The following is a 27,986-nucleotide window of genomic DNA, read 5'->3' as shown; positions in this document are numbered from 1 at the left end:
TGGTTTTCTTTGAGACTGTGGTCCCAGCACTCTTCAGGTCATTGACCAGGTCCTGCCGTGTAGTTCTGGGCTGATCCCTCACCTTCCTCATGATCATTGATGCCCCACAAGGTGAGATCTTGCATGGAGGCCCAGACCGAGGGTGATTGACCATCATCTTGAACTTCTTTCATTTTCTAATAATTGCGCCAACAGTTGTTGCCTTCTCACCAAGCTGCTTTCCTATTGTCCTGTAGCCCATTCCAGCCTTGTGCAGGTCTACAATTTTATTTTCTTACACAGCTCTCTGGTCTTGGACATTGTGGAGAGGTTAGAGTCTGTTTGATTGAGTGTGTGGACAGATGTCTTTTATACAGGTAATGAGTTCAAACAGGTGCAGTTAATACAGGTAATGAGTGGAGAACAGGAGGGCTTCTTAAAGAAAAACTAACAGGTCTGTGAGAGCCGGAATTCTTACTGGTTGGTAGGTGATCAAATACTTATGTCATGCAATAAAATGCAAATTAATTACTTAAAAATCATACAATGTGATTTTCTGGATTTTTTTTTAGATTCCGTCTGTCACAGTTGAAGTGTACCTATGATAAAAATTACAGAGCTCTAACATGCTTTGTAAGTAGGAAAACCTGCAAAATCGGCAGTGTATCAAATACTTGTTCTCCCCACTGTATATTTACATACAGTATGTAGGTAACTAGGTAAATACAGTACATCACCTATTCAGAATCCGATCCTCAAACCAGTGTAACCAGTCTAGCCAGCCCACCTCCCTACCATCCTGAGATACACCCTGACCTCTCTGGCCAATCAGCAGAGCCCTGAGAGGCATAGGATCAGGGACAAAAAGTGCCAACCTCTATAAGACTCCATGACCACCTTTGCCCCCACCACACTACTTTGAAATATTCTCTCACGACACAACCTGCTCTAGGGACACTACTGACTACTGTTCAGAGACATGTCTTTCCTCAAAGGCATTTTGGGCAACTCAGCGGACAAATATGTCGACCAGGCAGTGGATACGGCAGGTGAGTCCTGAGGGGGAGATGGGGGTAAAGGGGGGAGCAGATGAGGTTGGGTGAGGAGGGAAAGAAGTGGGTGACTTTGTTTTACTTCTGTTCTGTACGGTTCTTTTGTGCAGTTTCACTGTCATACCTTGCATTAGCTGGAGTGAGGCTTGCAGCAGCTGCAAATGATTAAAGGCAGAAATATGCTTTTTTGTTGTTGTGGCTCTGTCATACAAAATGTCGCATTTGAGGGCGGTTGCTACTTGGATAGACCTGACTTGTTTTTGTGTGTTGTTTTCCCACTGCCTTGTCCTGTGTGCTCAGATATGTGTATAAAAAGCAGTAACTCTCTTTGAAGCAGCTCAGTGGAATTCCTCTTTCAGCTGTAAATAATGATCTGGCCTTGTCTTTTAAAACCATCACTCCTCAAGCCTCTTTGTTACCCCGACCTATATACACTGAGTGTACAAAACATTACCAACACCTGTTATTTCCATGACATAGACTGACCAGGTGAATCCAGGTGAAAGTTATGATCCCTTATTGATGTCACTTGTTAAATCCACTTCAATCAGTGTAGATGAAAGGCAGGAGACAGGTTAGAAAATGATTTAAAAAAAATTGAGACATGGATTGTGTATGTGTGCCATTCAGCGGGTGAATGAACAAGGCAAAATATTGAAGTGCCTTTGAGCGGGGTATGGTAGCCAGGCGTACTGGTTTGAGTGTGTCAAGAACACCCAGGCTGCTGGGTTTTTCATGCTCAACAGTTTCCAGTGTGTATTAAGAATGGTCCACCACCCAAAGGACATCCAGCCAACTTGACACAACTGTGGGAGGCATTGGAGTCAACATGGGCCAGCATCCCTGTGGAACGCTTTCAACACCTTTTAGAGTCTGCTGAGGGCAAAAGGGTGTGCAACTCAATATTATGAAGGTGTTCCTAATGGTTTGTACAGTACCCCTGCACATCGACTCGGTCCTGGTACTCTCTGTATATAGCCATGTTATTTGAATCGTTATTGTTATTTATTTGTCGTGTCACTTTCTATTTTTATGTTTTTTATCTTTAACTCTGCATTGTTGGAAAATAATCCATAAGTAGTTAGTCTAAGTTACACCTGTTGTTTCCGAAGCATGTGACAAATACAATTTGATTTTGTAAAGGTCAGCACGCTTTAAAACAATCCGAGCCTCGCTTTTCAGCTTCTCATTTACTCAAATTAGATGAGAAATCATGTAAGATTTGACTGTATCTGGTACGGTACCTCAGGGCATTAACATCAATGTGTGCTGATTAACCAAAACACAGCACTCGATGACACATGCAAATGCAATATATTGCACCTGTTTTTTAGGGTTGTGTTGTAAACTAAACCACTTATGCTCAATTTTGCTATCCATGGAACTAATTACGTTACGGTGTAATCACCTAGGCGTTTACAACATGTAGGCCTAAGAAATGTTGGCTTGGAATGTTGTTGGACGATGCTGTTAGTTCATTATACACAAGTACACCCATAGACGGTAATCAGGAATTTGGCACCTGGCACCAAATCAATAAAACACATATGTTGCTTTTTATGTCGTACACAGTTGCTTTCTCTGAAATCTTCAAATATGATCACACACAGTTTGTAACTTTAAAACTTAGTAGGGTGATGTCAGGGGCAAATATAACACAGTCTCATTTAAGTTTCATGCATCATTTGTTTCTGGTTAGTTTTCTAAACAGTGCATTTGGTGATGTTTTGCAGCTAAAGCTGCCAAAGTCAAGGTGAAGACTATGTTAGACTCTAAGAAGGATCCCAGTGGGGGAAGCAGTGGTAAAGAGAAGGTGAAGCCCACGGTTGGAGGAGATGATTCAAAGAAGAAGGAGTCCAGCAAGGATATTAGTGGAGGTATCGGCGGTATTGGAGGATTAAAGGATGGCAACAAGGGCAAAGAGGAAGGAGGCTTTGGAAGTTTCTTATCTGGCAAGGATGAGAAAGAGTCAAGTAGCGGAGGAGGTGACCAAGGTAAAGTTAATGTGTTTATAGTTGAATTCCCTACATAGTACAGTGAAGTACAAATTACATAGTATTATGAAGTAGAAACTTCATGTATTCTATTCAGGTGTGCCTTTAAAAAAAAGTCTGATGGAACCTTTGCTGCTGTTTGTTGTGTTGCTGCTGCTTAGAGACCAGAATAAATAACATCTGTATAATTTCGAACGATTAATTCTAATCATTAATTCTAATCAATTCTGCCTATCCCTCAGACCTGAACGACCTACTGGGAGACATTGCAGGAGAGATATCTGGCGAGAAAAATGGCAAATAGAAGGACAACAGCAACGCGGACCAAGTGCGATCATTTGGGAAGTGTCTTTGGCTGAGTCAGACTGAAGCCGTTTCCTTTTCTCAATGTAATCTTAATGGTCCTATCCCTCTCTCGCCTGTGTGTATTTTCCTCACTAGCAATCTCCCTGCTCCCCAGGGGCATTTTGTCTGATATACACATCGTCTATGCATGTCTCAGATCTGAATTGGACATAAGAGGAACTGGAGCTAGGGATGAGCCTATTCTGGTAACAGATCAATCAAACTGACCTCTGGATATAGCCTATGAAGAATATTATGACAACTCGATACGGTCACAATGCATTGTGTAATGTTAATGTTTTGTATTATATTTGAAAAGTAAATAAAAATGTTTATCCCAAAAGTCTGTTGAATGCTCAGATGAGCAAGGATCAGACACTTTTCAAAAAATGTTGGACTAAAATGACATACCAAAATCTAACTCAGGACCTGATAATCAATCTGACATACCCCTGGTTATTGCCTATGAAGAATATGATTTTTATTGACAACCCAATACTGTCACAATACATTGTGTAATGTTAATGTTTTGTATTATATTTGAAAAGTAAATAAAACGTTTTTTTATTTTATTTTTTCATTACCTTTATTTCACTTGGCAAGTCAGTTAAGAACAAACTCTTATTTACAATGATGGCCTACCGGGGAACGGTGGGTTAACTTGTTCAGGGGCAGAACGACAGATTTTTACCTTGTCAGCTCGGCGAATCGATCTGGAAACATTTTGTTTACTGGCCCAATGCTCTAACCACTAGGCTACCTGCCGCCTCAAATGCCTGTCTGAGCAAGGAACTGACCCCTTTGACATACGCAAATCTAACGGACTGTAGCTCAGGACCTGAAGCAAGGATATGCATATTCTTGATACCATTTGTGGAAATGTGAAATGAATGTCGGAGAACACATTTGATCTGGTAAAAGATAATACAAACAAAACATGCGTTTAGACATTTTTTTCTTCCATCTTTGAAATGCAAGAGAAAGGCCATTAAAAATCACACAGGAGTTTATGTCCAATTTAGATTTTGGCCAACAGATAGCAGCAGTGTATGTGCAAAGTTTCAAACTGAGACAGCAGGGGTTCAAACTGTAGAATGCAGTTCCTACATTTTAATATAAAAATAGATTTTTATCAAACAATACTATGCTACATTTTATCTCTGGGACCCTCAGGATGACAAATCAGAGCCAGATTACTGAATGTAAGTACATTATCTACCTTCAGAGGTGAATGTATCAAACCAGTTGCCGAGATAAACGTTTATTGTGCACTCTCAAACAATAGCATGGCATTTTTCACTGCAATAGCTACAGTAAATTAGACACTTCAGTAAGATTAACAAGGATTTCAACTTTCTGCCCATATAAGACAAGTCTATGTCCTGGAAAGTTGGCTGTTACTTACGTCATTATAGTCACATTAGCGCACGTTAACAACAACCGTCCCGGTATCGGAACACCCATCCCGTAGAGGTTGTAGTGTTGGATGAAATAGGTACAGTGGGGATTATGCAGCCAATAACTAGCTGTTGATATACAAAATAAACAGGATTTGCTTCCATGGAAAAAATCTTGTACATACCCCATAGGCAATCATAGTTTGGTTTGAATCAACACAATCAATCGTTTTGTAGTTTAATGAATTCTTCAATGAAAAGGCTATACAAATGATGTTACATAGAATCCCGAAGCAGTCAAAGGCTGATATAAAGAAAAAGAAAAATGTTGTTCCCACATTCTCCCATTCCATTAGCCCTAAGGATTCAGCACAAAAAACCACACCGGCCTTGATCAAGTTCTGAGGCGAGACAAAGAATTAAACAAAGGCAAAAACGCAGAGAAAGACACTCAAACTGTGGCTGCCCAAGCAAACACCAGTAACAACAAAGAACAATCTTCTGGAATTGATCCTTTTAGTGTCATGTCAACAGAGTAACATAATAAATCTGCTTACTAACACATGTTATCACCCTGAAGTGTAGACACTGCTTTATACTGTAAGTGGACTGACCTTAAATAGAAAAAAACATTCTGCTACAGAAAAAAATTATTAACCTACTCCACTTCAACACAGGAGAAATTAAGGCTTTACGTGTGTCTCTGCTCTACATTCTGTTAACCAACTTCTTCAACTCTGTCAGTGAAGTAACAGTATGTCCGTAACAGACACTGAACAAGCACAGCACTAATTCAGAAAAGAACTAGCCCGTAAAAGCTGCAGACCAGAGTTTTTGGTGTTACCTGGCATAATAAATATAGTAACAGCAATTCAATCGATGGAATGACTACAGGCAAAAAAAAATAACCATAGGCACAGTAGTTTCATAACAGCGGATTCAAAGCAAGCTAGAACATGTGGTCTCTTGATAATACGAGAATGAAAAATAATGTGTATTGATTTGCTTGAAATACATATGCAAAGAGTAAAGCTAACGGTCATGTGTAAAATGTAAACGCGTGAACGTTATATAAAGATAAAGGCTGGGAGAGGCGGGGCCCTGGGTCTGCTCGGATGGACAGAGGCTGTAGAGGTGCCACCTATGTGAAGGTAAGACCAGCCTCGTTGTACACCTTGAAGACCTTCTCGATGGCGTTGACGTACGCTGCCGTCCTCAGGTCGAGGCCCAGGTTGTACTTGTTAGCTGTGCGCATGATTTGCTAAAAAGGGGAACAGAAAACAAAGAACATCAACTCAAATATATAAAATCTCCCTTTCCCTTCCAAGTACTCATTACTTGCCCCTCCCTTCGCCATTTGTTACATACAGCAATACACCTCTATTGTTCCATTTTCAATGGAGTGATCCATTTCCACAGGATAATAAAGCATCTGTGTGTAATTGTATAGAAATAACCCCCAGGGAAATATAACAAAGTAATAAACCAGCAGACTGTCAGGCAGTATGTCTGCACAGAGTATTACATTTCCTGGGATGCGGTACAGGAAACCCTGTATTATGCAGTTACTGTATCCTCAGTCAGACGTGACATTAAAGTCATCAGTGTTTGTTGGCTATATGGTGTGTTAATGGTAGAGGGTGGTCCGTGTGATTAGGAGCAGGTCATGGCCTGAATCCTCATGCTCTCTCTGGTGTCAGAGCTGGGGCTTAACGAATGAGACTAACAAAGCCCTGGCTTCTCCAGTTACCCATAGGCTCTGCTCGCACGCACAGCAAACCAGTGAGAGGGTGTGTGTGTGTGTGTGTACGCATATTCAAGAGGGATTCCTTTTATGAGCTGGCATTGGGAAAATAAAATGGTGGCGAGAGGGCTCATATTGCCTTTCACTGCTTAATGCTGTTTGAGTAATGAGATGTATAAAACAGAAAATGGAACTTGATGCCTTCAACTTTCAAGACTTCATTACCTCTAATAAGATGCCTCAGGACATCAAGTAGGATTAAGACAGCATTTCCTTTCAACAAAACCTCTGGACCTGTGAGGAATAGCTTAGCACAGATAACCATGTTTAAGCAATCAGCCTCTTACCCTGGCAGACCTCTCCATGGTGTAGGCCAGTCCTGAGTGCACAATGTCCTTCTCTGAAGCGCCCTGGAACCAAACAAAAGAAAATACAATGAAAATAAGGCTCAGAGCGCACAGCTAGCCTACTAAACTAAACCATTACTCATCTCTAGAGAAACGCAGCTCAACGTTGGAATCTCTCTGAACTTGGTTATAATGAAACTGCAGGACCAAAGCATTTATCTCCAGTCTGTCATTCAGTGAGCCTCATTTATCAACAGTAAGGTAATGTGTTTGAATCTTTGAGACTAATGTACAAAATGGTGGCTGGGGAAAACAGCAAGCAGAGGATGTATCTGATTTTACAAGTCTGTCCTAAAGGAGTCTGTTTGACTGTGGCATCAGGGAGGGAGCAGTTTTTCCCAGGATAAATCCCCTCAGGGGATAGTCTGTCATCAGGATCAGGTTGCATTGTTTACTGGTGTCCCATACAAGGTTCATGCGTTCAATGGAGTTCACATTAGGTGAACAGGTGTAAAGACAAGAGTTATTTTCCTATGAAGCACACATTTATTTTAGCAAAAAACTCCTGGACAACAAGAGTGTGTGTTTGTGAATACTGAGACAAACAATTAAAATGGAACAAAATCAACAGCTGCTGTTGAATGTCTATAATACTGTATCTTAGGGGCATTGAAAGAATACGGGGAAAAGGGTTGTACTCACAGCGATCCTGGCCTGGAACTCAGAGGTAGGGACCACTGGGATTGCTCCCCCATGCTTCCCAAACTTCCTCTCCAGACTCTCCTGGACGGACACTGAGGGTGAACACAGACAGTTCATATGTATATGAATAGATTACATGTATTAGTCTATATGAATCCTCACTGAACAATAAAGTGAACTAAATTTAGATTAGTTTGTTCACTTGCATTAATAATCTGGTATACATTTTCACTTTTTGCCAACATTTTGGGGATTGGCAACGCACAGCTGTATCTATTCTGAGCCCTCTACCATGTCTCCAACATTACCCAATCTTGCCACTCATGGGACTGGGGAATGGATTCAGCTTCTGAAATATTCAGAAAACCTCCCATTCGGTCACAAGCATAACCCCAGCAATGTACTGAAAACACATTGGATGACATAATTGAATGCAAGATGACCAGCCAGATAGAGATCCAATGCTAATCCACTCATCATGAGTGACTCAATGTTATAAAGGGCTTTTGTGTGTAAATGCATGTGCACAATGTGAGACTGCCTCATTGACTGATGCTGCTGATAGACGGGAAAGAGAGAGAGGGTGAGTGAGAGTGTCAGACATGGCCTGCAGACAATCAGCAACCACCTCTTCCTGGAAACTGCATGTGACTGCCAATAATGTTGTATATCTCCAGGCACAGAGGGGTTGTGCCCTGTACTGTCCAGTCCAGTCCAGTCAGTCAGTCAGTCTGTGTCTGAAATTTGCAAAAGGCAAACAGACAGCCGCAACTAACCAGACAGTATAAATATAATCCATAGATGGCAATTCTCATTCAAGTCAGCCATTGCTAGTGTACCCATGAGTTAAACAGTCGTATTGCCAGGGTTAGAGGTTCCAAAACCCTTCTATGGATTATATGTTTATGGCCACAACATATATAACTGGCGCACATGCTGCCCAAATTGCAGCCTTCCGAACATAGGCAACCGGTAACTGGCAGAATAAAAGGAAACCCTTGAGTAAATTAAGGATACAAAGTCTGTGTTATGGTGTGTGGGGTGCATTTTCCTGGCATGGTTTAGGTCCACTTGTAGAACCTATGCCAAGGCGCATTGAAGCTGTTCTGGCAGCTCGTGGTGGCCCAAAGCCCTTTCAAGACACTTTGTTGGCGCTTCCTTTATTTTGGCAGTTACCTGTATGAGTTTGATCAAATTTAATCCACTTAACTTTTTTAGAAACAATTGATCCTCTGTGGCAAAATGATGCTCTGGTGTATTTTCAAGATTGAGAGCGGACTCGTGTGGTTGGATAAAAATGTAAAAACGTGATGTTTTTGCCTCTTGTGCCCAGCCCCTGACTAACACAATTGAACAGTTAGATTTATTGATTATGCAGTTGTTTTTGCATTAATCAGTTACCCAATCAAGGCAGGAGCCCCCAGTTACCTACATGGGCCCTCTACCTCCCCTATCTGACAATTAGCACAGGCAGCAGGCTGTCTACACTCATTGAGAGCGGGCTCCTGAATCCTCCTGTGGTTGATGGTTGCAGCAAAAAGTACAAGTACAAATATATACTACATATCTAATATATACAGTATGTGTTTAATTTTTTATTATTTTTTTACTTTGTTTGCTGCCTCTTTGGGCCCCCCACGGATCTGGGCCCCCCACGGATCTGGGCCCAGGGGCTTCAGCCTCGGTAAACCCCTGCATTAAATCCGGTCCTGTGTCTGTGTTTTACAGGTTTTGTTTTTTCCCATGGGGCACACCTATTAGGGTCACCTCGTTAGTAAGTATGTTACAACTGTGCTGGCTTGTCCATCTCATTCGTCGGTAGGCGTTTCACCTGTGCTAGCTCAGGTGATATTAAATAGTGGCTGGCCCATTGCTCCAGTTAGTTCGAGAGAGAGAGGGCATGAGAGATGTTGGAAGTGATTGACCACTCTTCTTCCGAGAGTTCTCCCCTTTCGGTTTGCTCCACTTGCTTTTAGCTCCCTAAGTTGGTTTAGGTTTTTATTTTGATTAGCCTTTTCTTGGGCAAATTTAGATGGCATTCATGTTGGGTGTCTTTTAGGACCCAGACTTGTTCCTAGTCAACTGTCTGGGACAGCCCCATGAGTGTCTTTGAGAACCCCTCCTAAAACCCACCTGTTTTAAGTTTTGTTTTTCAGCGATGTTTTTCTTTGTTATTTCCCTTTGTTGTGTGTGACACGGAGTTTGTCGTATGGGAACGTAACAAAATGGGGGCTCGTCCGGGATCTTGTTTCTCATGAGTATGGTAGTGGCTCTAATCAACTACTTTGAAGCTCTGCTGTGCCCAGATATTTATGTTCAAAATTCAGTACACCCTGAGGGGTTATAAGATTGGTGGAATCATTTTGAACGTTGCATATATACACACACAGGATCATTTAAAAAAAAGAGCCATGGACTTTAAGTTGGAAGAATGTAGAATATCCTACATGGGAGATGCTAGATAAATGTACAAAGGAGAATCTGCTCATCAATGCAAAGCATTATGACGTCAAAGTGGCATCTGGCGATCCAAAAGCAGTAGTCAAGGAGTTGTGTACTGTTTTGGTGGAGGAGGAATTCCTCCAGAGAGGCTAATGAAAAGGGCGTTAGGGGTAGTGGGGTGAGTCCTGTAAAATGTACAACTGTGAGAGTTAGAACTAAAGGCTGAGTTGGAACAACAGGAATTAGAGTTTGAGCACAGGGAAAGACAAGATGAGCGTGCAGCCAAACATCAAGAACCTGAACATGACATTCGATTAAGAGAGATGGACCTGGAAGCACTCTGAATCCAGTCAGGCCATCTGGCACCCTCAACAGAGTTTGATCTTGGTCAGAACAGCTGGCCGGTACCGCCTTTTAACAAAAAAGAGGTGGATATATATTTTACTCTATTTGAGCAGACTACTATACCGAGATATTTGGTCACTGCTCTTCCAAAGTGTCCTTGTGGGAAAGGCTCAAAGTGTACGCCACTTTATCGCTTGACAAGAGTTCAGATGATGATACTGTTAATGCTGCTATCCTTTGGGCTTAAGAGTAGGTCCCAGAGGCATACAGACAACAGTTCTGTAAATGATGAAAGACAACACTTCGAGCAATTCAAAAATTGCCTTCATGAAAGGGTTGCAAGCTACATTTATGAGCACAAGGATATCTGGAGAAAGCCGAAGTTCTTGCAGATGAGTTTGTGTTGACACATAAAACTACCTTCAAACAAAGCACCCAGTAGTAATTCCTACACAAAAAGCTATCCAGATAAGTCACCTGCTACTGAGGAGGTTTCAGTCCTTTTTTACAGTGGCCAAAGATAAGGATCGGCAGAAAACAGGTTTTTCATATCCACCAGTTTGTCATTCATTGCCGTGAGAAAGGACACATTGTCTCTCAGTGGCCTAAGTTGAAACAGAAATTTGAGACAGAGAAAAAGCAGTTTCTTCTTGTGGGAGTCCTCCAGCCCATTAAGTCTCTGGTTGGGAATGGTGTATCTCCTAAACACGATTTGGGATCAGATGTGCATGAACTCGGTTTCAGATGGGTTCGTGTCTCTGCAGAGTGGCGATACTTTTAAACAGCCGGGGGAAGATACTGCGACACACTAGGGTGGCCCAATCCTTCATTATGCAGGGTGTTTTGCCTTTGTCTGACACTTCAGAAACTGGTTACAGTATGTTAGTACGGCTATTCCCAAACTGGGGTGGGGTACGTGCAATGCTGTCAGGTGTACGGCAAATATATATGTGATACACATTTTCAAACTGTCTATTTAGATTTTCCAACGGGGCTATACATTTGGGTGATATTTTTCTCTCTCGCCTGAGTAGCCTCATTTCACTGCCAAAAATATAATTAAACCATCCAGTCTTCATTGAAATAACAACGTCAAATACATGTTGCCTAGTCAAACAATTAACATCCAATCACATTAACCATTACTCTCTCACGGGAATTCCACTAACGGCCGCCCAAAAATGTATTTAGCCAAACATGGATGCTGCTCATTCCGTTTCCTCGAAAATTGATAAATTGTTAATAAAAGCAAGCCCCCCATCCAAAGAGACACATACCAGCTGTACTGGTAATACTGCTACTACAAGCAGTATTACATCTGCACTGTTTCACCACGCATCAGTGACATGGTACGAGATGTTTTGAAACAATTACTACTTCGCATACTTACAAGCCAGTGAATTCTATGCATTACAGCTGGATGAGTCAACAGACTGGCACAGCTCCTGGTATATGTCCATTACGTTTATGGGGGGGTCAATTAAGGGAGACATCCTCTTCTGCAAACCAGGATAACAGGAGAGGATATTTTTTAAGTACTGGACAGCTTTGTGACCTCAAATGGACTGAGGCGGTGAAGATGTGTTGGTATCTGTACTGATGGTGCAAACGCCATGACAGTGAGACATAGCAGTTGCTCCCAACGCCACTTGGGTACACTGCAGCATCCACTGAGAGGCTCTTGCTGCCAAGGGAATGCCTGACAGCTTGAAAGATGTTTTGGACACTACAGTGAAAATGGTTAACTTTGTTAAAACAAGGCCCTGAACTTGTGTATTTTCTGCACTATGCAATGATATGGGCAGTGACCATGATTTTACAACATACAGAAGTGCACTGGTTTTCAAGTATTTAAACGTTTATTTTTATTTTTATTGAGAGACAAACTTAAAGTTCTCTTTACTGACCCTAATTTTCAATTGTCTGACCGCTTGCATGATAACGGGTTTCTCACACGACTGGCCTATCTGGGTGATGTTTTTTCTCACCTGAATGATCTGAATCTAGGATTACAGGGACTCTCCGCAACTATACTCAATGTGCGGGACAAAATTGAGGCTATGATTAAGTTGGAGCTCTTCTCTGTCTGCATTAACAAGGACACCACACAGGTCTTTCCATCATTGTATGATTTTTGTTTGCAAATGAACTCAAGCTTACGGACAATGTCAAACGTGATATAGCGAAATACCGGAGTGAGCTGGGTGTGCAATTACGCAGGTACTTTCCCGAAACTGGCGACACAAACAACTGGATTCGTTATCCCTTTCATGCCCTGCCTCCAGTCCACTTACCGATATCTGAAAAAGAGAGCCTAATTGAAATTGCAACAAGCGGTTTTAAATTTAATTTAAATCAGAAGCCACTGACATATTTCTGGATTGGGCTGCGCCCCGAGTATCCTGCCTTGGCAAATCGTGCTGTTAAGACCCTGATGCCCTTTGCAACCACATACCTATGTGAGAGTGGATTCTCAGCCCTCACTAGCATGAAAACTAAATACAGGCACAGACTGTATGGAAAAATAGTTAAGAGACTCTCTCCAATACAACCCAACATTGCAGAGTTATGTGCATCCTTTCAAGCACACCCTTCTCATTAACCTATGTTGAGTTATTCACAATTTAATGAACAAGTAAGGTTTTATACGTAAGATGGCTAAATAAAGAGCAAAATTATTGATTATTATTTGTACCCTGGTCCTATAAGAGCTCTTTGTCACTTCCCACAAGCTGGGATGTGACAAACACTCACTCATTCTTATGTTTAATAAATGTATTGCCTAGTGTGTGTGTGTGGCAGGCTTACAATGATGGCAAAAAACTACATTTGAGAGTGAGCTGACCCTGGTACTAGAGGGGCTACGCAGCTGGAGGTTGAATGTTTGAAGGGGTGCGGGACTATAAAAAGTTAGGGAACCACTGTGTTAGTACAAAGCGTGAAGATGGGTTGCATGGAAGTTCTTTGTATAATGCGGAACTCAAGTCTGATCTTATTTCTGTTTCCGATGTCGTTTGAGTGAGGCCTAACCTACCGGTGAAGGGGGTCTCATTCATTTTGGGAAACGATTTGGATGGAGGGAAGGTTGTGACAAATCCTGTCGTTTGTAAGGAACTCAGTAGAGTAACCTGATGGGTTATCAGAAAAGTACCGTAGAGTGTTCCCAGCGTGTGCCAATAGATCCCACCATGGGCGATCTGTCTAAGATTGGTGATCCTGATTTCAATAAACTGGAGTTGACCTCTCCTTTGAACCACTGAAGGAAGATAGGGTTCCTACAGTTAACACTTTGACGTCTAGGAAGCAGCTGATTGCTGAACAGAGTAAAGATATTTCCCTCTACCTGCTGTTTCATCAAACACCAGAGGGGTTATTTGACAGAGATGGTGTTCTAATGTGGAAATGGTGTTCTTGGGCCACTTCTGGGCAGGACGAATGGCCCAGTGTATCTCAAATTGTCGTTCCAGTTGCACTTCGACAAGTGATACTGAGATTACCTCATGATGATAGTATGGCATGTCAACAAGACGTATGACCATATCTTGCGTAACTTCTATTGGCCTGGTCTGAAACAGGATGTCGTGTCTTACTGTAAATCCTATTATGTTTGCCAGTGGACGGGTAAACAGAACCAATCTGTACTGGTTGCAACTTTACAGCCTATTGCTGCTTTTGACAGCAGGGTTCTGGTGGACTGTGTTGGTCCTTTGCCCAAAGCCAAGACTGGTAAGTAGTTTCTCTTAACCATAATGTGTGCTGCCAATCGTTTCTCTAAGGCCATTCCACTGAGGAAAATCACAGCTCCCAGTACTGTTTCACTGTGCCCTGGTGAAAATATTGTCAATGTTTGGACTTCCGCAGGTAGTGCAGTCGGGCCAAGGAATGAATTTCAAGTCAAAGGTCTTCCAGCAAGTGCTACAACAGTTGGGTGTAATCCAATGCCCCTCTAGTGCCTACCACCTAGAATATCAACATGCTCTTGAGAGATTTCAGTCTTTGTTGAGAGCTTACTGCTATGAGTTTGAAAAAAAATTGGGGTGAAGGGGTCTCTCGTGCTGTGTAGAGCATGGGATGCTGTCGAGGAATCTCTCAATTTTAGTCTGAATGAACTTGTTTGGACATCATGTCAAAGGTCCTTTGAGTTTGCTGAGTGAGTGAGATGCAGGGCGACACTTTAAAAATAAATCTGTTGGAGCACATTAGCATTTTTTTATACAGATTACACCACGACTGTGAGTTTGTTAGTGAGAATCTGGAGAAGGCGCAAACTAAAATGAAAGTCTGGTATGATCAGAAGGCCCAAGACTGCACTTTAGACGTGGGTGACTAAGTCCTGGTTTTGTTGCCCATTCTGGGGTCACCAGTGTGCAGGAACAAAACCCGGCTGTATCATGTCAACATGTTGAAACCATACTTCACCCGCTACAATCGGGCAGAGAAGTCGATGGAAACTGGTAGTGATGTTCTGCCTGTAGCCACTGCTGTCACCGATGACTACAGTCTTCCTCAAGAGTACGAGGAAAGCTCAATACACTCTGTGCTGGTTGAGTAACTCAGCGATTCTAGAAAACCTTGATGTCTTTTTGGTACACTTGAAAAGGCAACATTGTTGCACTGCTTTTTGCTTCCCTTTGTTGTGAGCAACATTGAGTTTGTCGTATGGGAACATAAGTGTGTGTGTACTCTGCAGTCAAAAAAATATTCAATGTGCAACATACTGCAAGCCACAGCCGTAAAATAAAAAAACATTGTGGTTAAGCAGCCAATGGTTTCTGAAATGTCAAATAGTCCTCATTCCCAGTAATGAATGTAATTAAGGCTTTCAACACGAACTACAGTGATAAATACATCTTTAGCATAATACAAGATAAACAAAATCCATCTTTATGTGGCATAACAGAGAGTAGGCTGAACTAGCAGGGGTGAGTGCATCCCTACGGTTTGGGAGGTGTCAGACTTACTGAGCAGGTGGTAGTTGGAGTCCCTCTCATACTTGAAGGTCAGTCTACCGTAGCTGACATGGTTCAGGTTCTTCAGCCACTCAAAGTAGGAGACAGTCACTCCACCAGCATTCAGGTACATGTCCTGAATAAACAAGAGATGGTGGGCTAGTTTGCAAACACTAACATTACAGCTATGCTGTAACATACAGGCAATCAAGAGCTGCGAAGTCAAAGAGTAAGTTACACAGAGACAGATTAAGCAACTATCTGCATAAAATTGCTTCTAAACAATAGTTTAAAATATGATTAATCTCCATTCAAATAAATAGAGTCAGACTCTGGAGACCAGAGGTATACAATCCAACTAATCAATGTTCAGGAAATCCTGGTCTTCACTGTAGACTTAACAAGTCAGAATCTGGGCCCGTAGCCACAAAGCGTCTGAGTAGGAGTGCTGATTTAGGATCACTTTTGCTTTTAAGTTCATAATGAATAAGAATGCAATTGTATGGACAGATCTAAGATCAGCACTCCGACACCAAGATGCTTTGTGGATACGGGCCCTGGCCTACTTCTAGGCCAAAATGTTTAGATCTGGGTCTGTGAAAACGGCCCTAAAAATATCTAGGTTTCCAGGACCAACACAATCTAATGGAACCTGTTACAAGTTGCAAAAACTTAGAAAATATGAATATGCAATCTGAAATCTGCATACAGCCTCTCACCGGAATCACCATGATATTCCTCTCCAGGAAGATCTTATCAGCGTCAGGGGTGGTGGGTCCATTGGCTCCTTCAGCAATGATCTGGAAAAACAAGACAATTTAAATACACTTTACATACCGAATTCAGCTTTCCACAAACACCTTTCTACTGTTAGTGAGGTTCAATAGAGGTCAGTGATGATTGGGTACATTTTATATAACTTTAGCCTGCATTAATGTGGATTTACTGCACGTTACTCAGTGTGTAATAAGAGTTACTGCTGGTCTGGACATGATTGTTTAACTTTGACCTTGGCCTTGATTTTGTGGGCGTTATTCCTGGTCAGTTGCTTCTCGCTGGCGGCCGGGATCAGGATGTCACAGTCGGCCTCCAGGATGCTGCCTTCGTATGGTGTGGAGTTGGGGAAGCCCACGATGGTGCCGTTTTGCTGGTGAGAAGAACGAGAGAGAAAGAGAATGAGACATACAGTAGACAGTTACAGGACCAAAGTATATCCTTGGTCATGCACCTCAAATGGTTTGCCAACTTGGCTGTACGGCTGTGGAGGACTTTGGGTGTAGGAAGACTGTACGTCCCCTAGGTGGCACCCTTAGACCGTGCTTTCCACATTGGCATGAAACAGCCAGAGAGAGATCAACTTGTAGGTTAGTGACTGTAGCTATGAGTTGTGTACTAACCAGCTTGTAGTCCTCCAGCTCCTTGGGGTCGATGCCATTGGGGTTCCAGATGTTCCCATCCATCTCTCCAACACCAACACACTTGGCCCCGAAACGGTGTAGGTAACGCATGGAGTGCATGCCAACGTTACCAAAACCCTGGGAGAAGAAAAGGAAGAATGACATGTTTCAGAATAAAATAAGAACATTGGTTGGAGCCGTTTTTAGCCCGAGTGCCTTGTAAGTCACATATTGTTAAGCCTGTTCCGCTTGTATGTACCAAATGCACATTTATGTTTACGTTCTTGTTAATGAGTGTAATGTAGTGTCTTCTGGTCCAGTGGGTTTATGGATCACTTCTGATATTGATAACACATGGTGCAGCCTCCAATCAGTACAGCTTGTAATTAGCTGTAACAAAGTGTTCTACTGTAGGAGGGAGGACAGTCCTCTATACATCAACATTTAACAAGCTATGTCTGCTATTCTGTGATTATACCAACAGCATGGCTGCCATCCTTTAGAGTAGTCTCTCATGTTGCTACCTCTAACCAAAAAGAATGATAATATTTTTCCCTTCTTAATGCATTTGAGCCAATCAGTTGTGTTGTGACAAGGTAGGGGTGGAATACAGAAGATTGCCCTATTTGGTAAAAGACCAAGTCCACATTATGGCAAGAACAGCTCAAATAAGCAAAGAGAAACAACAGTCCATCATTACTTCAAGACATGAAGGTCAGTCTATTTGGAAAATGTCAAGAACTTTGAAGAAACTTTCAAATGCAGTTGCAAAAACCATCAAGCGCTATGATGAATCTGGCTCTCATGAGGACCGCCACAGGAAATTAAGACCTAGAGTTACCTCAGCTGCAAAGGATGCATTCATTAGAGTTACCAGCCTCAGAAATTGCAGCCCAAAAACTGCTTCACAGAGTTTAAGTAACAGACATCTCAACATCAACTGTTCAGAGGAGACTTTGTGAATCAGGCCTTCATGGTCGAAATTGCTGCAAAGAAACCACTACTAAAGAAACCAATACGAAAAAGAGACTTGCTTGAGCCAAGAAACACGAGCGATGGACATTAGACCAGTGGAAATCTGTCCTTTGGTCTGATGAGTACAAACAAGATTTTTGCTTCCAACCGCCATGTCTTTGTGAGACGCAGAGTAGGTGAACAGATAATCTCTGCATGTATGTTTCCCACCATGACGCATGGAGGAGGTAAGTCACACATTCTGCAGCGATACGCCATCCCATCTGGTTTGCGCCTAGTGGAACTATCATTTGTTTTTCAACAGGACAATGACCCAAAACACACCTCCAGGATGTGTAAGGGATATTTGACCAAGAATGAGAGTGATGGAGTGCTGCATCAGATGACCTGGCCTCCACAATCGCCCGACTTCAACCCAATCGAGATGGTTTGGAATGAGTTGGACTGCAGAGTGAAGGGAAAGCAGCCAACAAGTGCTCAGCATATATGGGAACTCCTTCAAGAGCATTGTAAAAGCATTCCAGGTGAAGCTAGTTGAGAGAATGCCAAGAGTGTGCAAAGCTGTCAAGGCAAAGGGTGGCTACTTTAATGAATCTAAAATGTATATTTTGATTTGTTTAACACTTTAGTTACTACATGATTAGATGTGTAATTTCATAGTTTTTATGTCTTCACTAATATTCTACAATGTAGAAAATAGTTAAAATAAAGAAAACCCCTTGAATGAGTAAGTGTGTCCAAACTTTTGACTGGTACTGTACCTTTTACTATAATGCCACCCCATACACTGTAAAGTGCTTTGAGACCTGATGAAAGTAAATCAAATGCCATTCCTAATCAATAAATGCTGTGTCTGTGTACCTGAATGACAAAGGTCTTGTCGGTGAAGCCAGGGCTCAGGCCCAGCTGGCTCATGTAGGCCGCCTCGTTGATGAAGTTCTCAATGCCGTGGAACACTCCTCGCCCGGTGGCCGAGATCCTTCCGTGGATGCCACCCTGGCTGATGGGCTTACCAGTCACACAGGCATGAGCGTTGATGTCCTGGACACAGAGGAGAGGAACATGTGGATAGTTAGTGGTGGAGTTAGCAAGTTCACATAAGCCAATAAAAGGAGCAGACAGCCATTTTATTTTTAGTAGTTTTGCAAACTTGTAAGAGGCACACCGGATGGTGATCGACACATTTTGTGATGTTCCAGAGACCAAATCATCCGAGGGATAAAGATAAGATAAGATAAAGATAAGATAAAGATAAGGCCACATGGACATGGACACAGCGTTGTCCTCAAACTGTGATAAGTTTTCATCCTAGACAGGACAAGAGCACGTCTCTGTAGTTCTGATTTTAGACTGAGGCCAACTTCTATGACTAGGCTATAGGGTAGAAGTTCTAGTGTAAAGTTGAAATGCTTTATTTTTGTAGTGCTCCCTGACCGCCTCCCTGGCAATCAACAAAACATATAAGCGTCATACAGCAAGAGACAGTTAAACTTAATGGAATCTAGAGCTTTGTCTTTCAGTAGACTTGGAACAATATCCTAAGGACAGGAAAATAAGGGTCATATAAAAGGCCAGCAGACATTTGTGTAAAAACTCAAATCATCAAAAGGGATAAAGGAACAAAAACAAAAAAGTGACATACAGGAAATATTTACTCAGCAAAGTCAATAAGGATGGCTAGTGTACACACAGAATAATGACAACTTATCACTTGACCACTAGCTACTGTACAACCGTTTTGCTTTGTGGTCATGTAACATAGTTGCTTGGTTATAAGGTTGATAAGACATGAACATATTTCTTGGTGATAAAATATACCAAGCAGAGGAAGAGCTGAGAAAGTTATCTATATTACATTTTCCTTCATTTAAGTGGTTTACGATAATTGTTCAAAGCTGTTTAGCTTAGTTGATAGGAAGTGCTGGGGGAAACACCATGTCTATTGTGGGAGAGGGCTGTCGTGGCAGAATCAGAATTCTTTAGGTAACATTTATAAATAAGATGTTTTATTCATTTTATAGCATGCTTGTGGGAAGGTTACTTGGGCCCAGAGAGGAGAGAGGTCTGGTTAGTCTTATCTGTGAATGTGTCATGTGTAAACGTATCTTTTAAACCATGTGAAGGGATGATTGAGGGGGAACCAATTATCTCTTGGCTCCACAATATCCGTGCCAGTCACTCCCTACTTTTCCCATCGGGGAGAGGAGGATGGCAGTGTCTGGAACCATTCTATGTTCCCTCTGAGGTTGCCCTTATCTTGACCTAGAGGCTCACTCTCCTCTCTGTGAGCTTGTCCAGGATGGGTTGTATTTGGGATGCGAGTGTCTAAAATGACAATTGATATATACCATTGGATGAGATAATGTCTTGGTACTATTTTGTACCAAGAACGAGATAAGAGCATCGTTTAGGAGACCAAACTGGACGATAATTTATAGCCAATGCTGTCTGGCTGTGTGTCTTTGCTATAAAGGATCTCAGTTGCAAATATGTAAGCACTCTCAGATAATAAATTTATAGACACTGAATTGATCTGAGAGTCACAGGGTTGTGATGGAGCTCAAATAATTAAAGATGGACTTTATGATAACTCTGACTTGTGTGTGGTTTGCTCTCATGATTTGGTAATACAGGAAATTTCCACGACAGGGCAGTGAGTTCATAAGGGGAACACGTACATGGTGGCCCATGGTGTTGGCATAGGTGTCAGCAATCCAGGACATTTCCCTCTCTCCAGTGCTCATATCAGGGGCAGGGACATCAATGCCAGGTCCTGACAGGGGAAAGAAGAGAGGTTAAAGTGAACTTCTAGGATAACAAAAAATGCCTTCAGTAAAGAAGAAACAAACAATACACCAACAACAAACTCATACTGAAACGCATGTAGACCCATCTAAATATGTTGGTGTGAAACAGTAATACTGTATTTAGATAGAGGCACTCATGGCCCACTTTGAAGCTATTGCAGTGTACTGTAGGTAGTCTAGTCACATGACGTGTAACCAAGACATGTCGCTATATAAACAGTCCCCTCATCCCACTATGGAAGGAATGCCTTTTAATAACTGGCTTCCTCTGAAATTCCTGATTTAGTGATCATGTGGACGTCATTTACAGCTTTGAATAACAGAGACATAAAGAGTGCCATTCTTGCCTTTTTAAACGCTGGACTTGTCAGGCTAGAAACCCCCTACGAAAGCCTGAAGTCAGGTCACGGGTACTTTATACTTTGAAAGCATCATCCTAAAATAACTCTTGAAACAAACAGAAGTCCTTGGGAATGATAGGTCACTGTTACAAAGAACGTGAAGTTAATGTGAACTGCTTATTTAATTCTGACATCCCTCAAAAATATTTGGTGTATTTTTTTCCGTCTTAGATTTTTTTCTGGTGTACAGTTTCCCCTTCGTCAAGCCTTCTGTTTAACTCCTCTCTCATCATGGTTATTTATGTTTGTGCTGCGCCGTGTGCTCATGAAACCCCCCTCCCCTCCCCCACTACAGGGGACCATGTATTCATGCGGACATACACATTACCGCCAGACATTTTCACCACCAGCCTTCAGTGTTCCCCTGATCACAGACACGACTCACCAATAAAACCCTTTTTGGCCAGCTCAATGGTGAATCTTCTGGTGATTTTCTCCAGTTCATTGTCCTGCAGGCAGAGAAATAACAGTATGATAAATGGCATTGAATATTTCACTGGCAGTAAAGTCAGACCAAATAACCAATTGTGCTCTTTAACAGCACAAAAACATCCTGCTTTGTGATAGAATAGGATTCGCAAATATTGAGATGCAACATCAGCTTCAGGTAGTTTAATACTAATGTCAAAGCTGGATTACTTGACTTTATTGAATGAAAACTGAAGGTGAAACACTCATCCACCTGGTTCAAGGACTATAAGTTTGGCTCAGGAGGATCAAGGGACAAAAAAAAACCTCCTGCTCTTTCAGAGCCAGCAGCCAAGCAGATGGATAAGGGGTAAATGTCCCCGTCATGATGTTTACCAGCTGATGGCTCAGCAGTTCTCCCCCAGAGCAGAGCTGCCAGTACTTAATAACAACACAGGGCAGGTCAGCGCTGGGCTGGCTACAGGAAGTGGAGGGAGAGCCCACCGACTAACAGCTTCCTGTGCACAGCTCTATTGAACACAATGGGACTTTCAGGAATGGTGTGATCTTTAAACTTAGATAAGGTATTCAACATCTTAATAACGTGTGCTATAATATGTACAATATGCACTTAATTACATTCTTATTCGCAAATTTAAATAACTATTAAGTACAGGTCATGCATATTTTCTATTTTTGAGAAACATAGACAATAAAATAATGTTCTATGTCTCCTTCTTCCCTATCAGTAGTAATCTCGGCTAATTCTGGGGTCAAAGTTGAAGATAGAGATTCTCATCCTTGTTCCGATAACTGCTAAAACAAACACTCCAATGAATAGTCACATAATAGGACATCCTGCAGCCTTCCTACATGGCACACACTGGCTGAATCAACATTGTTTTAATGTAATTTGCCAACGTATTGTGACGCAGAATCAACGTGGAAAATACATTGGATTTGAAAACAAGTCATCATCCAGTTGTTTTCATCTAATTGCACCCAACGCTGTAAACATTGAAATTAGGGTACAACTTCAACTTAAATACATCGACTTAACCTGACTTACAATCTAATTTCAACATAACCAGAAATATATGTTGAAATTCCACATAGAAATGTTCATCTTTTTAATCCTATATTCAATATATTATGGTTCATATTTGATTAGACATGTTATTTGACCTTGTTTCAATGTTGATAGAATGGTATGTGTGAATCAACGTAATTGTTTATCATGCTATCAACCTAAGTGATGTGGTATATTGAATTTAATGTGTAGCCACAGTAACAATTTCTGCCTGAACATTGAGGGACTCCTACTGATACATGATGGGGTAATGCACTTCAAAGAGAACTAGTTTATCATCCAGATGTCTATCTATGTACCCTGCTTAGCGTTGTAAACAAGCTGTGTTCGTTTCAGCTGAGCTATCATGTCAACACATTTAGACATTGACCAGCTTCCATACTCATTTGAGTAGACTACCTAAATAACATTGAAGAGTTGAAAGTAACAAACTTTTCTTATAAAAGCTGTTTGTTAAAAGTAAGTTCTGAGTGAGGTTGGGTTTATCTTAGGGCTTGGAATTGTGACATTATCGTGATACTTAGGTACCAATACAATATGTATGGCAATTCTCACGATTCTACAGTATATGTATTGATACTGAGTTTTTATTGCGATTCGATGTTCCAAACATATTGCTCATCATATGTCTGCTGCAGAGGGACAAGAGAGAGCAATGAGAAAACAAGTTGATTAGTTATGGAAATAAGTGGTGAAAACAAAATTGGCTTCCTATTTAAAAAAGAAAAAGGAGAACAAGCTATGCAGATACAGCCAACTAGCACAGAAATATTGTGATAGTCAAAATTAATATTCCGATATGTAAATATGGATTTTTTTTATTCCATCACTAGATTATGTAGGCTGCATTCGATTTTCCCAGAGAACACCATAATTTCAATGTGAAGCTAGGTGTACTATCATTCATCTAAGGTTGATTGGAAGTTTGACAGTTACCACTAGCCCTATAAATAGCATGCCAAATAGCTGATTAGACAACTTTTACCATGCCCTTATTGATGTCTTTCAACATACATTATATACACCCGGTCTTTCCATGACAGACTGACCAGGTGAAAGCTACAGTATGATCCCCTGTTGATGTCACTTGTTAAATCCACTTCAATCAGTGTAGATGAAAGGGAGGGGCGGGTTTAAGAAGGGTTTTTTAAGCCTCGAGACAATTGAGACATGTATTGTGCAAGTGTACCATTCAGAGGGTGAATGGGCAAGACAAAAGATTGAAGTGCCTTTGAACGGGGTATGGTAGTAGGTTCAGGTGCACCGGTTTGTGTCAAGAACTGCAACGCTGCTGGGTTTTTCACATTCAACAGTTTCCAGTGTGTATCAAGAATGGTCCATCACCCAAAGCACATCCAGACAAATTGACAACTTTGGGAAGCAACGGAGTCAACATGAGCCAGCATCCCTATGGAATGCTTTGGACACCTTAGAGTTCATGCCCTGATGAAATTAGGCTATACTGAGGGCAAAGGGGAGGGTGCAACTCAATATTAGGAAGATGTTCGGTATACTCAGTGTATACAGTGCATTCGGAAAGTATTCAGACCCCTTGACTTAGTTACAGCCTTATTCTAAAATGTATTTTAAAAAATTCTTCCATCAATCTACACAAAATACCCCATAATGGTAAAGCGAAAACAGGTTCAGAATTTTTTGCGCATTTATAAAAATGTAAAACAGAAATGTCTTATTTGTGATCCGATTCAGGAAACTAGGCGTATGTCGCAAAGTCACAAATTCACAAAAGAGCCGTTTGAACGTAAAAAAGTGTTTTTTGGCAGAAATGCCTTCTCGAACATGTGCAATTTCATGTGCCTTAATATCAAAACTTAATGAGTGTACTGGACATGCGGAGCGATGAGTTTGGATTGGTCTGCGGTGTAACATCTTGTGTCTAAAATGAGCTGCTCGTTATGCGTAATCCTTTCTATTGCTGTTTTCAAAAGATATAACGTTAGCCATGGAGAACTGCAAATATGTTGCAGTATCAGGCGCTATCAACAAAGGTCAGCGGGAAAAAGTTGTGATGGACTACTTTCTTGAGGACGATCGTGGCATGTCGACTCTCTCTGACTGAAAATGAATCAGACGATGAGGAAATCCCTGATTTAGGTAAAAATATTTTTTGTGATGTTCTCTCAGAATGCCATTTCGCATTGCTAGTTATAGCCTAATATTAGCTAGCTAACATTGAACCTACTTGGTTAACTTTAGCAAGCTATGACAATCAGGTGTGTATTGCTAGTTAAAGCTTGCTGTTAGCTAGCCAGCTGACGTTAGATGGCTGGCTAGCTATTGAACATTACGTGTATTAACTGTGTGTAGTTATGTTCTCAGAATGCCATTTCGCAACCATTGTTTAATAATGCAAAAATATTTGTATCTGGAATTCGTCTTTCAGCTTCACCAGAACACGCCTGACTCTCCTCAACCAGTCATACAAGGAGAATGGTCTCATGCCTCCCATCAAAAACATAGCTGGCCCAAGCAAGCACAGGTTACACCTGAAGCATGAGGACTTGCAGCGAGTGCTGAACTTCAACAACTACGCAGAGGATAATGCAATAGTATTACCAGGATGCCACCCAGGACACAAACACTTTGGTGGAAAGCTGCTGTCATCCCATGTGACAAAAGCAGCAGCGTGGCATCTCTACAAGGAAGCGATGACAACACTTGGAATGTAAAGCAAAAACACATCTTGATTATTTAATTGACCAACATTATTGGCACTACTTTTATTGAGCTTAAATTTTTTCTGTATTTTCCAGAGGTATGTGTAGTTAGGCTGTCTTCCTTCAGGAATGTGTGGAGAAAATTGCTGCCCCACATTTCAAGCACTAAGCCGAGGACAGACCTGTGCTGGCAGTGGCAGAAGAACAACTATCAGGTCTTCAGATCTGTCAATCTGCCAGAAGCTGTTAAATCAGTCAAGCTGAAGAAGCAAGAGCAGCATCTCCTGCTTGTTCAGAGTGAGCGGTGACGAAGAGGCTATGGACATCACATGCCCTGCACCAAAGTCAAGGGCAGGACGGAATATAGATTCCCTTGTTCATGCGTGGGTCGGACAGACCAGTCATCAGCACAAGCTGCAGTGCCTCTATTCAAATGACTCTCTCCTAACACGTTGCTGCTACTATTTAAAACAAAAATGTTTATCCTGCTGCTCAGCCACTTTACCATTGATTGTATGCATATAACTGCCTCTATCACTATCGTTATTGTTCTTGTACATACTGTATATTATTTTATTTATAATTGACACTACTTCTGACATTGCTACTATGCAAGTAACCATTTGGCTGTACCGTTTAGACCTTCTGTAGAGACCCATCCACTTATATATATATAAAATTAATATTGATATGAATATTTTGCTGTGTGTGGTCGCAACATGATTTTGTGACATACAGTACCACAACAATATCATGTGACCGTATCAAGTGTCCACCACATAAATATATGGCACATGCATCTGTTTATGTACTGTACATACAATGGGGCAAAAAAGTTAGTCAGCCACGAATTGTGCAAGTTCTCCCACTTAAAAAGATGAGGCCTGTAATTCTCATCATAGGTACACTTCAACTTTGACAGACAAAATGAGAAAAAAAATCCAGAAAATCACATTGTAGGATTTTTTATGAATTTATTTGCAAATTATTGTGGAAAATAAGTATTTGGTCACCTACAAACAAGCAAGATTTCTGGCTCTCACAGACCTGTAACTTCTTATTTAAGAGGCTCCTCTGTCCTCCACTCGTTACCTGTATTAATGGCACCTGTTTGAACTTGTTATCAGTATAAAAGACACCTGTCCACAACCTCAAACAGTCACACTCCAAACTCCACTATGGCCAAGACCAAAGAGCTGTCAAAGGACACCAGAAACAAAATTGTAGACCTGCACCAGGCTGGGAAGACTGAATCTGCAATAGGTAAGCAGCTTGGTTTGAAGAAATCAACTGTGGGAGCAATTATCAGGTCAAGAGTTAAGTTCCTTGGTGTACACATCACCAACAAACTATCATGATCCAAACACACCAAGACAGTCGTGAAGAGAGCACAACACCTTTTCCACCTCAGGAGATTGAAAATATTTGGCATGGGTCTCCAGATCCTCAAAGGTTCTACAGCTTCACCATCGAGAACATCCTGACCGATTGCATCACCGCCTGGTATGGCAACTGCTCTGCATCTGACCATAAGGCACTACAGAGGGTAGTGCGTACGGCCCAGTTCATCACTGGGGCCAAGCTTCCTGCCATCCAGGACCTAAATACTAGGCAGTATCAGAGGAAAGCCCAAAAAATTGTCAGAGACTCCAGTCACCCAAGTCATAGCCGGTTTTCTCTGCTATCACACGGCTAGCGGTGCCGGAGGCCAAGTATAGGACAAAAAGGTTCCTCAACAGCTTCTACTCCCAAGCCATAAGACTGCTGAACAATTAATACAATCGCCACCGAACAATTTACATTGACACCCCTCCCCCCTCCCTTTTTGTACACTGATGCCACTCGCTGTTTATTATCTATGCATAGTCACGTAACCCCTACCTACTGTAGATGTACAAATTACCTCTAACGAATACCCCTGCACATTGACTCGGTACTCCCTGTATGTAGCCTCGTTAATGTTATTTTATTGTGTTACTTTTTATTTAGTTTATTTGGTAAATATTTTCATAACTCTTTCTTTAACTGCACTGTTGGGTAAAGGCTTGTAAGTAAGCATTTTCATGGTAAGGTCTACACTTACTTGTATTCAGCGCATGTGCCAAATAACTTTTTGATTTAAACTTACCAAATAAGGCTATCTTCTGTATACCACCCGTACCATGTCACAACACAACTGATTGGCTCAAACTCATTAAGGAAAGAATTTCCACAAATTAACAAGGCACACCTTTAAATTGAAATGCATTCCAGGTGACTACCGTGTGAAGCTGGTTGAGAGAATGCCAATAGGTGTGCAAAGCTGTAATCAAGGCAAAGGGTGGCTACTTTGAAGAATCTCAAATATATTTTCATTTGTTTAACACTTTTGTGGTTACTACATGATTCCATATGTGTTATTTCATAGTTGTGATGTCTTCGCTATTGTGCTACAATGTAGAAAATAGTACAAATAAAGAAAACTCCTGGAATGAGTAGGTGTATAAACTTGACTGATAATGTAGATCTGATGATTAGGTTGAAATTAAATTAAAGTAAATTAATTTAAGATAAAGTATTACCCTAATTTCAATGTTTACAAAGCAGGTTGAAATTAGATTAAAATTGGATTACTTTGTTCAAATCAAACGTATTTCCAACATTGATTCCATGTCAATGCGTTGAAACAAACAGTGTGTGCCCAATGGTTATCATCTATGCACTAGGGGTAAAATACATCACAACGGGCGTAGTGAGATGAAAATGACATGCCTTGACAGCACCCTTATCACTGGGGTAGATAACTTGGTAATGTGAGCCAGTACGATAAGCTCTGAGTCACAGATAAACAAGTTCAAAATAAAGTAGAAACTGACTTTGTTGTCTATTGAGAAACTGCTTTGTACATAAAGGGAACACAACCTAAAGCTAATGAAAAGTGCCATGTGACTGCGA

The 27,986-nt window shown here is 41.4% G+C and overlaps 2 protein-coding genes across 2 annotated transcripts in view; one reads left to right on the top strand and one right to left on the bottom strand.

Annotated features, from left to right (window-relative positions):
- The first annotated feature begins 827 nt into the window (after window positions 1–827).
- On the top strand, window positions 828–3,947 carry LOC109888772 (uncharacterized). The gene is made up of 3 exons (XM_020479944.2): window positions 828–1,028; window positions 2,765–3,025; window positions 3,268–3,947. Exons 1-3 carry the CDS (start codon window positions 959–961, stop codon window positions 3,327–3,329), a joined length of 393 nt encoding a protein of 130 aa, XP_020335533.1. The 5' UTR covers window positions 828–958; the 3' UTR covers window positions 3,330–3,947.
- Window positions 3,948–4,615: 668 nt separating this feature from the next.
- The window catches only part of LOC109889864 (glutamate dehydrogenase, mitochondrial), a 38,807-nt gene continuing 15,436 nt past the window's right edge, over window positions 4,616–27,986 (bottom strand). The window contains exons 4-13 of the mRNA XM_020481638.2: window positions 21,262–21,325; window positions 20,347–20,441; window positions 18,530–18,709; window positions 16,694–16,831; window positions 16,306–16,443; window positions 16,016–16,096; window positions 15,309–15,432; window positions 7,561–7,652; window positions 6,859–6,921; window positions 4,616–6,028 (exon numbers count right to left, since the gene is read on the bottom strand). Of these exons, the coding sequence (XP_020337227.1) occupies window positions 5,909–6,028; window positions 6,859–6,921; window positions 7,561–7,652; window positions 15,309–15,432; window positions 16,016–16,096; window positions 16,306–16,443; window positions 16,694–16,831; window positions 18,530–18,709; window positions 20,347–20,441; window positions 21,262–21,325 (1,095 nt within the window). The 3' untranslated portion in view covers window positions 4,616–5,908. The remainder of the gene's footprint in view (window positions 6,029–6,858; window positions 6,922–7,560; window positions 7,653–15,308; window positions 15,433–16,015; window positions 16,097–16,305; window positions 16,444–16,693; window positions 16,832–18,529; window positions 18,710–20,346; window positions 20,442–21,261; window positions 21,326–27,986) is intronic.

This window comes from Oncorhynchus kisutch, linkage group LG4, assembly GCF_002021735.2.
Source record: "Oncorhynchus kisutch isolate 150728-3 linkage group LG4, Okis_V2, whole genome shotgun sequence".
NCBI classification, from domain to species: domain Eukaryota; kingdom Metazoa; phylum Chordata; class Actinopteri; order Salmoniformes; family Salmonidae; genus Oncorhynchus; species Oncorhynchus kisutch.
The sequence above is the reverse complement of the archived record's forward strand: the minus strand, read 5'-3'. Positions and strand labels throughout refer to the sequence as shown.

What these genes read in the sequence shown, in the direction of transcription:
- LOC109888772 (XM_020479944.2), top strand. Translation starts at nt 959, where the DNA reads ATGTCTTTCCTCAAAGGCATTTTGGGCAACTCAGCGGACAAATATGTC. An exon ending in CCAGGCAGTGGATACGGCAG is followed by an intron (nt 1,029 to 2,764) that starts GTGAGTCCTGAG and finishes GATGTTTTGCAG; the next exon opens with CTAAAGCTGCCAAAGTCAAG. An exon ending in TAGCGGAGGAGGTGACCAAG is followed by an intron (nt 3,026 to 3,267) that starts GTAAAGTTAATG and finishes CCTATCCCTCAG; the next exon opens with ACCTGAACGACCTACTGGGA.